This window comes from Ochotona curzoniae, unplaced genomic scaffold (genome assembly GCF_017591425.1).
Source record: "Ochotona curzoniae isolate NIBS_2020 unplaced genomic scaffold, NIBS_Ocur_1.0 contig_21, whole genome shotgun sequence".
In the NCBI taxonomy this organism is placed as follows: domain Eukaryota; kingdom Metazoa; phylum Chordata; class Mammalia; order Lagomorpha; family Ochotonidae; genus Ochotona; species Ochotona curzoniae.
Genome location: NW_024465322.1, coordinates 4,933,493 through 4,945,295, shown reverse-complemented (window position 1 = coordinate 4,945,295; position 11,803 = coordinate 4,933,493). Strand labels below are relative to the sequence as shown.

Here is an 11,803-nt window from a genome sequence, read left to right as displayed (position 1 = left end):
GTCAGGTTAACTGACAGTGGACAGGGCACGGAAACTCGCCCTTCCTACCTCCTCTCGCCCAGTCAAGTTAACTGAAGGTGTGAAAAGTGCACCCGCGCCTCCTGCCTGCACCACCATTCAGAACAACTGACAGCGTGGGAATTACTCCAGAGGCCCCTTGCGCCTGGCCCTTCCTGCCTGCTAGTGTGCCAGATCAGGGTTAACTACGGGAAAACTTCGGGCTCTGGTAACTCCCTTCCTGCCTGAAACTTTGTACTGTGTGGCTCTCAATCTGATTGCAGGATGAAAGCTTATAACTGTTGACGTTTGCCACTGGTCGCAGTGGCTCCTGGAACGTAACAGCTTACACTATTGTCTGGTGTGATCTCTCACACTCCACACTCAAAGCCTTGGGACCCTGCATCTGCATGGGAGACCCGAAAGAAGCTCCTGGCTCCTGGCTTTGAATCATGTCAGCTCCTACCACTGTGGCCATTTGTTTATTTTTCTCTTCTGAAGGATGGAGAACATCTCAGAACACACTCCACGGGATTGTTGTAATTATTACATGGGAATACTGACCGTGAGGCGCTTAGGGAAATGACCGGTCAGCCCGGCGAACTTGAACGCACACCGGAAATGCCAGCAGCTACACACATTTGTACAATCCTATTCCTTTGACGTGCATATTAAGATTCTGATACAGAATTCTAATTGCTGTATCCAGGAAACTCAGTGACAGCATCTAGTCTACCAAGTGTAGACCATAACTTCTTTTTTTCCAACTAACCACATGAGGATTTTTACATGAATTTTCCAAAAAACAGGGTTAGGTCCTGTTAGGACTCCCCCCAGGAACCGAGGTCTCACAGCCAACTAGGTTCAAGGAATAACAGGTAACCTTCAAACCAGCAGCTCCTTTCACATTTCCAAAGGTTCCATTTAAAGAAAAGGCTTTTTTTTTTTTTTTCTCCCTCAACACAGACTGACTACTCATGAGATTCTTGGTCAGCGTCTCCTACAGAGCAGCTCTCATTCTAACACGGCACGGTTTGGAGCGGGGCAGCGTTCCAGCTTATGGGATATTTTGTTCAGCAACCGCCCTCGCGGCGGGACCCTCGGGTCCTTGCACCTGCCCGCCCCTTCCCCTTTAAACACACGCTCGTCCGCAGCGGACGGGTACGACGGGGCGGGAGGGAAGAACGATCCGGCGAAGACTTCAACGGACTTAACAACGCTTTTTTACATCACCGATCCGGGGGCTACAAGCGGCTAACGCCAAACCACTCGTGGGCCTCTCTAGAACGCTTCTCCACACTCTGTGGTTCCGTCAGCAGCGCCACGCGCCGCTCCCCGTCGCGCACGAGCAAACCGCTCCGCTCCGCACAAAGACCGCGGCCGCAGGTCGTCGGCGCAGGCGCTCTGCGTCACTCGGCACACTCCCCCGCCACCGCCTGGCACCGGGAGCGCCGCCAGACGCCTGCGCCGTGAGCGTGCGGAGGACTTATTTCACGCGGGGGGCGGCGGTGACGCGCTGACGGAGGGGGAAAGGAGGTGTTCCAGGAACGGAAGCCGAGAGGGGACTTGGGCGGAAGAGGGTACCAGGGCCGAGGCTTGTGTTCGGAACCTCGGTGGGGCTGGGCTTCCGATGTGGTCCCCGGAGCGGGAGGCCGAGGCGCCGGCCGGAGGAGACTCCGCGGGCCTGCTGCCCCCCGAGTGGGAGGAAGATGAGGAACGCATGTCCTTCCTGTTTTCCGCCTTCAAGAGGAGTCGCGAGGTGAACAGCACCGACTGGGACAGCAAGATGGGCTTCTGGGCGCCGTTGGTGCTGAGCCACAGCCGCCGCCAGGGGGTGGTGCGCCTGCGTCTGCGGGACTTGCAGGAGGCCTTCCAGCGCAAGGGCAGCGTCCCGCTGGGGCTGGCCACGGTGCTGCAGGACCTGCTACGGTGAGGGGCGGGCCTGGGGCCGGGGTGGGGACAGCGCCTTGCAGCCCGGCCCCTCGGGGGTCTGGCCCTTCCTGAGCGTGGTGGGCAGGCGAAGGTGCAGGAGGGGAGCATGGAAACGGGGGCAGTGGGTGTTTGGAGGGAGTCGTGCAGCGATCTTGGGGAGGACAGGGTTCCAGATGGTAAGTTTAGGGCGCAGAGCTGCGTTTTTGTCACAAGTGCAATGATTTGGAGGTTCCTCAGAGGCCACAGGGATGTCACAGAAGGATAGATGCTTGGCGTGCCCCTCTCAGCTGCAGGTGGCAGAATTATCTGCAGCATTGAGGGTCACAGGGTGGAATGAGGTCGCTTCTCAGGGTCCCATGGCTGGTTTGGAGGTAGCGCATGGTCCCTCCCTCCAGTGCCTGAAAGCGAGAACTGCCTCAGATCCCCACCCACCCACCCCTTTTCAAAGTCATCTGCAATTTTCTGTGCAAGGGGGTCTCCCCTCTATACTTTGTCCCCAGCTGACAGTATGAGAAGCCAGCCTCGAAGTCGGCTGTCGGAGAAGGCGTGCGGTAGGAAGTTTTTGAGTTTTGGCCTGCAGTAAGGGGTAGGGAGAGCCAAGTCTGGGGTGGGTCCTCCCCCGCCTCTCTCCACTGCCCCCCAGAGAAAGAAGGGGCTGTGCGGGAAGCCTCCGCTTGGTCAGTGAGACCTGGTCATGCTCATCTTGCCTGGGTGTGTTGACAAATCAAGATGTTGTCATTTCCGCTGAGTTACGTCCGCCCAACCCGAGCGAGAGCAGAGGTTTTTCTCTGTGTGTCTGCGTTGTCTTGTGCTTGGCCGTGTTCTGTGATCAGAGCTCCAGTTTATAAGGAAACACGTATACATTGGCCCAGGAGCCTCCTGTGCCTCTCATAGATTTTTGGAGCCAGACCAATCCTGATTTGAATTTGACCTGTCTCCTTCCCAGTCACTGTTCTGTTTTGTTTTTTAAGATTTATTTTCGTTGGAAAGGCAGATTTTGAGAGAAGGGTAGACAGATCTTCTATCTACTGGTTCACTCCCCCAATGGCCACAACGGCCAGAGCTGAGCCAATCCAAAGCCAGGAGCCAGGAGCTTCTTCCGGGTCTCCCACGTGGGTGAATGGGGTCCCAAGGCTTTCGGCCATCCTCGACTGCTTTCCCAGGCCACAGGCAGGGAGCTGGATGGGAAGTGGGGCAGCTGGGACATGAACCGGCGCCCATATGGGATCCCAGCGCACTTGCAAGGTGAAGGTTTAGTCTTTGAGCCCATCATGCTAGGCCCTCAATTTTTTTTCCCTCCCATTATCAGTTAAAATACTGCACACACCCACGTGTGTAGCAGAGTTGTGGCCAGACTTGGAGCTGGAATACAAGCAGTGTCCACGGCACAGAAAAGGGGCCTGATCCGAAGTAGTGAACAGATGCAATGCCTCTCCAGGGGCTGGAGGTGGGGGCTGGCATGGGCCATCACACCGGGTGCCCCACACGCACCTCCCTGTGTTTTCCTGCAGCCGAGGGGAGTTGCAGCGGGAGTCGGACTTCATGGCCAGCGTGGATAGTAGCTGGATCTCGTGGGGAGTCGGCGTGTTCCTGCTGAAGCCCCTCAAGTGGACTCTCTCCAACATGCTGGGGGACAATAAGGTTCCGGCCGAGGAGGTCCTCGTGGCTGTGGAGCTGCTCAAGGTGGGTGCTCGGAGGGCGGAGTCCAGGGGTCATCTGGAGTGGGAGCTGGGGTCCCCCCCCAGTCCCCATGCACACACGGCAAGAGACTTCGATGTGGCAGCACAGTTGATCACCAAAGGCGGTGCTTACTGATGCCTGCGGCATGGTTGGTCCTTGGTCTGCAATGGCTAGTGATACTTAATTGTCCTCTGGCATCTGGAGGGACGAATGCTAACAGCGCGGTTCTGGAAATGCTTTGCCTCACTCTATCTAGGTGGTGTCTTGGTACAGCTTTACCTGCCCCTCCATCCACAAGGCCGAGCCAGCCTTCCTCCTGTCTGCCTGTGTCCCCTTCCCATTCCAGTTCCCTGGTGGCTTGCCTCCCCCCTCCTCCAGTCTTGGCTCCTCTGCCTCAGCCAGACCCTTGGGGCCTTGACTTTCTTACGCTGGCATGATGCCCTTGGTCACTACCCCAGCTCGTTTTCCTCTGTCGCGGTCTACACCAAGAGATGCCCGGTAGGCATGCAGTCACCGGGTCAGTTCTGCATTGTCTCACCCCCGTCCCCAGACTGAGGCTCCGTCTAGTCCCCAGAGTCCTTGCTGGACATCCCCCTTCCTTGCTGTACTCCCTGCAGGCGCTTGATTGGGAAGTGAGTTCGCTGAGGCCTTCAGCCCTCTGCCCTTCTGCCTTGAGCCTCACCTCCACTGAGTCCGTCTTGCCCGGCTCCCAGGGTGAGAAGCGTCCTCCCGCTGTCCGGCACAGCAGGCCCCTGGCCTCTCGTCCCATCAGTTGGCCTCTCGCTCGGTGTGTTGTCCAGTTCCCTCCATTTGGAGATTCTCCTTTCTCAGCCTGCACCCACACTCAGAGGTTCTCATATCTGCAGTCACATGTCTGTTTCTCCTGCATGGCTGCTCTCCTGTAGGATCTTGTTTAGGAGAGCATCCTTGTCTCAAGCCTAATCCTGATGGAGTGTTTGTCTATGTTTTACAATTACTTTGGTATTTGGATGTTTTTGTTTTAGAAGTCCGCAGTGGAGTCTGTCTGGGTTTGTGCCTGTGGTGGGGGAAAGCCTGGTTCTCTTTCACACACGTCCCCAGCTGTGTCAGTCCCTGTCGCTGATGCTGGATGCCGTTAACCTACTTGTGTGCCGCTGTTCTGACTGCCGGCCTCGCAGTAAGCATGACTCTCTGCGGGGCCGACACAGCCCACGCGAACCTTGGTCTGTCAACGGGCCCCTCGGCTGCCTTTGACACAGTGTGTTCCTTGCTCCTTAAAATCCTACCTTGCTTTTGTCTGCATTCACCCACACGTCTGCCATGGTTCCCCCAAGCGCTGCTTTGGGCCTCTCCCGGACCCCCTTCTCTCCTGACACTTTACTCTGCCCTCCGCGCCCTGCTTTGCCAGGGCTGTCTCATGTCCCCTTGAGTTCCGTCCGTATGTGGAGGACTCCCAGTCCTGGTCTCCGTGCGCCTGTCTCCTCTGAGCTTCCTATTTACATTTCAGTCATCTGCTCAGGCATCCCAAGGCAGCATGTTCAGAACGGCGTGTTCTGTCTTTCCTGGTTAATGGCATCAGATCCCAGACCCTCGCACTGGAACCCCATCCTCCTTCCTCCTTCAGCCCCATTCCCAGTTCCTGAGGAATGCTCGTCTTACCTTCTGCGTTTTCCTTGGGGCTGCTCCTTCCTGCTCCCATGGCCACGTGTTCTCTTGTGCAGCCCCGGGCCTTCCACAGGGAAGAAGGTGTCCTCTACTCCTGGCTCCGCAGTGCATCCTTTCCCAGGTATCGGCTCCCTACTCATCCAGCCACGTCCATTCCCCCTGGTGACGGCCACCACCTGCAGAATAAAGTGTGGCATGGAAGGCGGTACGATGTACATGGAACCGAAATCCTCCTGGCCCAACCCCTCCCCTCCACAGGCAGACACACAGTACTGATTTTGTATTTCTGTGCACAAGGTGCACAATCGGGGTCCCCCTTTCTGAGGTCCTCTCCCACCTGCCTTCCCGGGTCACTCACCCCAACTTCAGGATTCGGCTCGACAGCTTTGCTGCTCTGAGCTGCCAGGCATTCCCTGCCCATATTTCCACAGCATCCTATACAGGTAGCTCAGTAAATACGTCATGTGTGTGACCGTTATTTCTGCAAATACATCGTTTCTTGGCAGTTTTTTTCTCTTGAGTCTTCTCACCAGCCCTGACCCACTTGTCCATGAACTCTGTCCTTTTAGACTGTACTGTTTGTGTCTGACAAGATGGGAGTTGGAAGGGAGGTTAGATGTCAGCGCATCCCACCTTTTCTGACTGTGAAAGGGGCACCAAGAGACTGGCTACTACATGGTCACACGGGCTGGGCTGGGCTGGGCGGCAGGCTTGCACTCCCATTCCCTAGCCTGTTCCACCACATGGCTGCCTCATTCTTTCCTTGGGGAACCATGGACTACCAAGAGGCAGGTAGTCCTTAAGGAAAGCACAAGAGCAGAGCTGTGCCTCTTAGTACACACAGCCACCTGACTTTCCTCCCAGGTTTCAAAAAGCACAAGCCTGCTTCCTTCTGAAGAAGCTACTGCTTGTGGCTGGTGTTGTGGCTCCGGTGGGTTAGGCTGCCTGATGCTGATGCCCCGTGTTGAACGCCAGTTCAGTTCCAGCTGCTCTACTTTGTCTAGCTCCTTGCTGATTCCCCTGGGGAGCAGCTAGTCTCTGCCACCCACGGAGGAGACTAGGAACGAGTTCCAGGCTCCTGGCTTCTGTTTGGCTCAGCCCCAGCCATTGCCCCCATTTAAGGAGTGACCAGTGAATGTAAGATATCTCTCTCTCTCTGCCTGTCTGTATCTCTCAAATAAGAAAATACACCTTTAAAACGCAGTCACTGCTTGATGGAGGATGAGGTCCCTGTGCTTGCTCTGCACGGCCACGGTTCTGAGCTTGGTGTCAGGACTAACTGGAGGCCTGTCTTCCTGCCCTACAGGAAAAGGCCGAGGAGGTGTACCGCCTGTATCAGAACTCCCCGCTCTCCTCCCACCCCGTGGTGGCGCTGGCAGAGCTGAGCACCCTGTGTGCCAACTCCTGCCCAGATGAGAGGACCTTCTACTTGGTGCTGCTGCAACTGCAGAAAGAGAAGAGAGTCACTGTGCTGGAGCAGAATGGGGAGAAGGTACGGGAGGCGGGGCTGTGTCCCTGCGGGCCTGCCACCTGCCAGCTATGGGAGCAGAATGGGGAGAAGGTACGGGAGGTGGGGCGTGTGTCCCCGCGGGCCTGCCACCTGTCAGCTGTGGGAACAATGGGGAGAAGGTACGGGAGGCAGGGGCTGTGTCCCCACAGTCCTGCCACCTGCCAGCCAGCCTGTTGCACGAAGGGCTGCAGTGATGTGTGCCTTTCTCTAGATCGTCAAGTTTGCCCGGGGGCCACATGCCAAGGTCTCCCCTGTCAACGATGTGGACGTCGGGGTGTACCAGTTGATGCAGAGCGAGCAACTGCTTTCACGCAAAGTGGAATCCTTATCCCAGGAAGCGGAGAGGTAATTAAGCCCATCCCTCCAGGCCCCCCGAGCGCCTCACCTTCCCCGGGAAACCCCAGCAATCACAGAGGGCGATAAAAAGGCCCCGAGCTTGCCCCAGGTCGTGTCAACATCAGGCTGGCAGCTGGTCAGCTGGTATTTCTGATGCCACACATTGTCTTAGTGACCAGTCTCTGCCTTCCCTGGGGTCTTTCCGGGGGATTCCTGCCCCTGCCCCTTGGGTGACTGTGCAAGGGGTCTGCCTTAGGGTGGAGTGGATCTGAGATGCCTTGCCCGAGCACTGCTCTCGGGGGCCCCCAGGACCCTCGCCGCCTCCTGGAACACAGCCTCCTTCACCCCTCTGTTTGACAGGTGTAAAGAAGAAGCCCGCCGAGCGTGCCGAGCTGGGAAGAAACAGCTGGTGGGTTCTCATCCCCCGGAGACACAGCAATGCCCAGGCTGGCAGGGCGAGGGGCCCAGCAGCTCAGAGAGCCATCTGCTCGGTGCTCCCGGGTCATGGAGTTGTCCGGGAGCACTGCAGCTGGCTTGTAGGTGGTCTCCTTGTCAGGGAAGGCCCACCTTCCTCCTGCTCCTGGGGCTGCCCGGTTCAGCCCTGACCCAAGTCTCCATGCCCTGCTAGGCACTGAGGTCTCTCAAGGCCAGGCAGCGGACGGAGAAGCGCATCGAGGCTTTGCACGCCAAGCTGGACACCGTTCAAGGCATCCTGGACCGCATCTACGCCTCCCAGACGGATCAGATGGTAAGCCTCTCCCTGCCCGGTCCTGGCTGCGGCTCTGGCACGCCTGCTCTTCCCCTCCGTGGGCCGTGCTGTGGGGAAGAGGCCTGGAGTTGCCTTCTCTTCTGTCGGGAGACTCGGCCCCCATGCTCATGAGATGAACTGGAGCTTGGGCGGCCAAAATACTCCCAGAGCTCTCTTGGAGAGATAAAGCCATATGGTCTGTGTTTTCCCAGAGGTTTGCCACTGAAACTGAAAACACCGTTTCCTCTTCAGGTTTTCCATGCCTACCAGGCTGGGGTAGGAGCGCTGAAGCTCTCCATGAAGGATGTCACGGTGGAGAAGGCAGAAAGCCTTGTGGATCAGATCCAGGAGGTACAGGGAGGGGCAGAGACGCTGCAGCTGGGACTCTGTTGGGGTCCTCCTTTCACAGACTTGACCATTGCCTGGTGGCTGCAAGCAGCTGCTTTTGGTCCTCAGAGAGGCTGGCGTTGCTGCGAAGCCCAGGCCACGGTTTTGCCTGATGGTGTGGCGGTGCTGAGGGGCGCCATTCCCTGGGTCAGGCCCTTGCGCTTGTGTCTTTCAGCTGTGTGACACGCAGGATGAAGTTTCTCAGACTCTGGCTGGCGGTGTAACCAATGGCATAGGTGAGTTCGTGGGCCGATGCCGAGTCTGCTTCCGTGAGAACTGCACGTCCTTTGTGCTGTGTTGGGTGTTCATGTGGCCTTAGCTCTTCCTGGTATAGGCCAGCCTGGAGCGTTGCCCGGGGCTCCTCTGCAGAGCAGTTTTCGGGGGTCCCTGTTTGCTCCTTGGTGGGGTGAACTGAGGCCCCCTGCCACCTAAGTGTCTGTGTGCGAGACGGTGTGTCCTCCTTCAAGGACAAGGGGAAGCAGAGTCCCTTCCCTGGCCTCCTTGGGGACTTGCCTGAGCTCCCCCTTTGTCTTTAATACACCTGTTTTTTTCCCCGCCCTCCGGGGAGCCAGCACACGCCATTCAGCACCCGCAGTCCCTGGCTTCCCTTGTGGGTCCCCTCGCTGAGGCCCGCATCCTCACGTGGCCCCTCCTTTGCAGACTTTGACAGCGAGGAGCTGGAGAAGGAGCTGGACATCCTCCTCCAGGACACCACCAAAGACCCCCCAGAGCTGCCCGACAGCCCCCCCGAGACGCTCCAGACCAACAGCGTGCCTCACCCCAGGATCTCGGATGCCGAGCTCGAGGCTGAGCTTGAGAAACTGTCTTTATCGGAGGGAGGTAGGAGCCATCTGCCAGTCCTTGCTGCTGGACTTGTGCCCCTATAGGTGCACAGGAACTGAGTTGGTGGGCTCTGTCCCAGGTGTTCCCTGTGCCCAGCTCAGAGCCCTCTGGGGGCGCTGGGGGCTGTGTTGCCGTGAGGACTTGGTCCCTGAGGCCCTGGGCTGGGTGCTCCTGTCTTCTTGTCGTAACGACGAGCCCTTTCTGCTCCTCGCAGGTTTGGTCCCAAGCAGTAAATCTCCAAAAAGGCAATTGGCACCGACTCTCTGAAGCAATTACAGGACCTTCATGTCAGAGACAGGCCTGTGTGTATGTGTGTGTGTGTACATAATTATTTAAAGGAGGAGAAACTTTGGGAGTTGCTTGGGAAGAGGAGGAAGGAGACCCGCTCTGTACCCGGGTGCCTGCACTCACACCAGGACGGACAGATCGAATCGAGGAAGCTGGCGGTGCCGCGGCGTGGACCTACCTTCTCAGCTCCAGAGCGTGCCACGATTCGCACGCAGGTGTGCGTGTGCCCACGGTCCCCGGCAGCCTGCACTTTGTGCCGCTGGCCCCCATTAGGTTTGTCTTCCCCCACCAGCTTCCTTGCAGCCAGGGAAGGAGGAGACTCGCAGCTCGGCCAAGTCGGTCTCTTTCCCCACTGCCTCCCTCCCTCCACCTCTTTCCCCCAACGGTGGAAGGGATTGAATCTGTCAGTAATGTGACACCTACCGCTTGTCCTGGTCTGTTTTCCTTGGTGAACACTTGAAAGTTTTATTCCAGGGGACTTGAGAATTGCCGCTCAGTGGAGGAACATGCAGTATAGAAACCATCTTAAGGGTCATTTGTCCAGATCCCCGGGTATTTGAAGAGGCCACCCCGCGAGGCTCAGGATCCAGCCGGCTGGGAGGGCCTCTGCAGTCGGTCCTGCTGCTGCCTCTTCCGTCTTGTGCAGGACACCTGCCTGCAGGGGTGGAGTCATTCCTGGGCTTTTGAACTTAAACAGGGATAGGTCCAGGTGGCTGCAGGGACCCCAAGTTGGGCCGAACCATAATCCTTTGTAAAGAAATGACAGTTTTGCCTTGGGCCCGCCATGGAATACCTTCCATTTAAAAGTTGTGTATCCTTGCCAGGACACGTCACACAGACCCCGTTCTCTCTCCCTGAGTTTGGTCACAGCGGGCTCTGGTGTGTGGGTGTGGAAAGCCTTTACCTTGGTTGTTCTCTGCACAGGGCAGGGGATCTGAGCCAGGATGTGCAATAGATGCGGAAGGCGGTGGCATTCTGCTGGTTGTGCCATGAGCTTCCTCCAGGCCCTGCCCTGCCTTCCCCTGCCTCCTGTTTCTGTGCACGAGTCAGGCCAGGGTGCATGGGTTCCGAATGCTCTGGCAACAGGGAGAAGGCAGGTGACAGCCACACTGCCACCGAGCTGCCCAGGTGCAGGGCTTTCTGCCTGCAACGCTCTGCCCATGCTTCCTGCTCCGTGCGGCAGAGACCGAAGGGGACGAATTTGCTCCAGGCCAGGAGCATGAATCGCTGATCCTTGAATTTCTCTCACACTTGACCTTGGTGAACAGAAATGTGGGGGTGAAAAGAAACAATCACTATTTTTTTTTTAATCTGATAAATAATTAAAAGGCAAAAAAAAAAAAAAAGACGTTCTTGTCCTTTTCTGAGTCCTCACGCCAACCTACTAGGCAGCCAGCAGAGCCACACTTTGGTTCTTTCAGGGAAGGCCGCATGGGAGTGTGGGGTAGCTGCGCCCTAGTTAGGCTGGCCATTGTCTGTTCTTCTGTCCAGTAAGTGGCTTAATTCCTTATCTCTACACAACCATGCAGTAGGTTAGCCTGGCATCAGTAATCCCCAGCACCTGCTCTGGTTGTGTGTGTGGCAGACCTGGTGCCCACAGTGCCATCTGACTCCCTGGGCTGTGGCCTTGGAGGCTGCAGACCCCAAGAAATCTGGGAGATCTGCCCCAGCCCTCAGACGTGCTGCTGAGGGAGGCGGCAGGTGAACCAGCCAGCTGCAGCAAGGCGACGGGGAGGAGCGGGAAGGACGGTGGCCCCGAGGTGGGGACCCTCCTTACACAGTCTCACAGTCCTTTTGTCACTGTGTGGCTGAAGGACCCTCGTCCAAATGCTGTGCCTGTGGGTGGACAGAACAAGCAGGGAGAGCACACAAGGATGACCCGAGGTCACTGTGGAACCGGGGTGGGAGGGCAGCTTCTGCAGGCCTAGCTGGCAACTGTTTTGCCTTCCTGTCACCCAGTCGTACAGTTTTGGAGAAAACAGGCCTCATTTCTTCTCATCCATGTAGACGCGTGAGCTGACTTCCGCAATCCTGCCATCCTAAGAACTCTCTAGAATTCCCTCTGTGAGTCCTGGCTGGCCGACAAAGGTCAGGATGCAGGAGTGGGCGTGCATGCGGCATGCTAAGCTGCCACTGGGGTAATGCCTGCAGTCTATCAGTGCTGGTTTGAATTCCGGCTTCTCCGCTTCCTATCCAGCTCCCTGCTAATGCACACGGGAGAACTGGATGGAATTCCTGGCTCCTTCCTGATTTGGGCCTGGCCTGGCTATCTGCAGTTAGCCCAGTGGTTGCACAGTCTGACTTCCTGTCTAGGTTCAAGTTGGAGTATAAATTCAATGATTCTCTTGCATTCAGATTATCTTAATATTGCTCATGTTTCATTCAAGTTACAGCTCCTCTGGGGAAAGTATGGCTCCGTTCCTCTTGGCAGGGAAAAA

General features: G+C 57.1%; 1 protein-coding gene across 2 annotated transcripts; it reads left to right on the top strand.

Moving 5' to 3' along the window:
* The first annotated feature begins 1,555 nt into the window (after positions 1-1,555).
* On the top strand, positions 1,556-10,552 carry CHMP7 (charged multivesicular body protein 7). Of its 2 annotated transcripts, XM_040971245.1 has the most exons (10): positions 1,557-1,926; positions 3,441-3,612; positions 6,560-6,745; positions 6,975-7,108; positions 7,460-7,508; positions 7,728-7,847; positions 8,100-8,198; positions 8,410-8,470; positions 8,895-9,074; positions 9,292-10,552. In XM_040971245.1, exons 1-10 carry the CDS (start codon positions 1,628-1,630, stop codon positions 9,342-9,344), a joined length of 1,353 nt encoding a protein of 450 aa, XP_040827179.1. In that variant the 5' UTR covers positions 1,557-1,627; the 3' UTR covers positions 9,345-10,552. The 2 variants fall into 2 exon arrangements, with proteins under 2 accessions (XP_040827180.1, XP_040827179.1); XM_040971246.1 differs by lacking the exon at positions 8,410-8,470 and having other exon boundaries at positions 1,556-1,926.
* Positions 10,553-11,803: the final 1,251 nt, after the last annotated feature.

Bases quoted from the DNA above. Each gene is read 5' to 3' on its own strand.
- CHMP7 (XM_040971246.1), top strand. From the start codon at position 1,628: ATGTGGTCCCCGGAGCGGGAGGCCGAGGCGCCGGCCGGAGGAGACTCC. The intron at 7,109-7,459 runs GTAATTAAGCCC...TCTGTTTGACAG, and splicing joins TTATCCCAGGAAGCGGAGAG to GTGTAAAGAAGAAGCCCGCC. The intron at 7,509-7,727 runs GTGGGTTCTCAT...ATGCCCTGCTAG, and splicing joins GAGCTGGGAAGAAACAGCTG to GCACTGAGGTCTCTCAAGGC.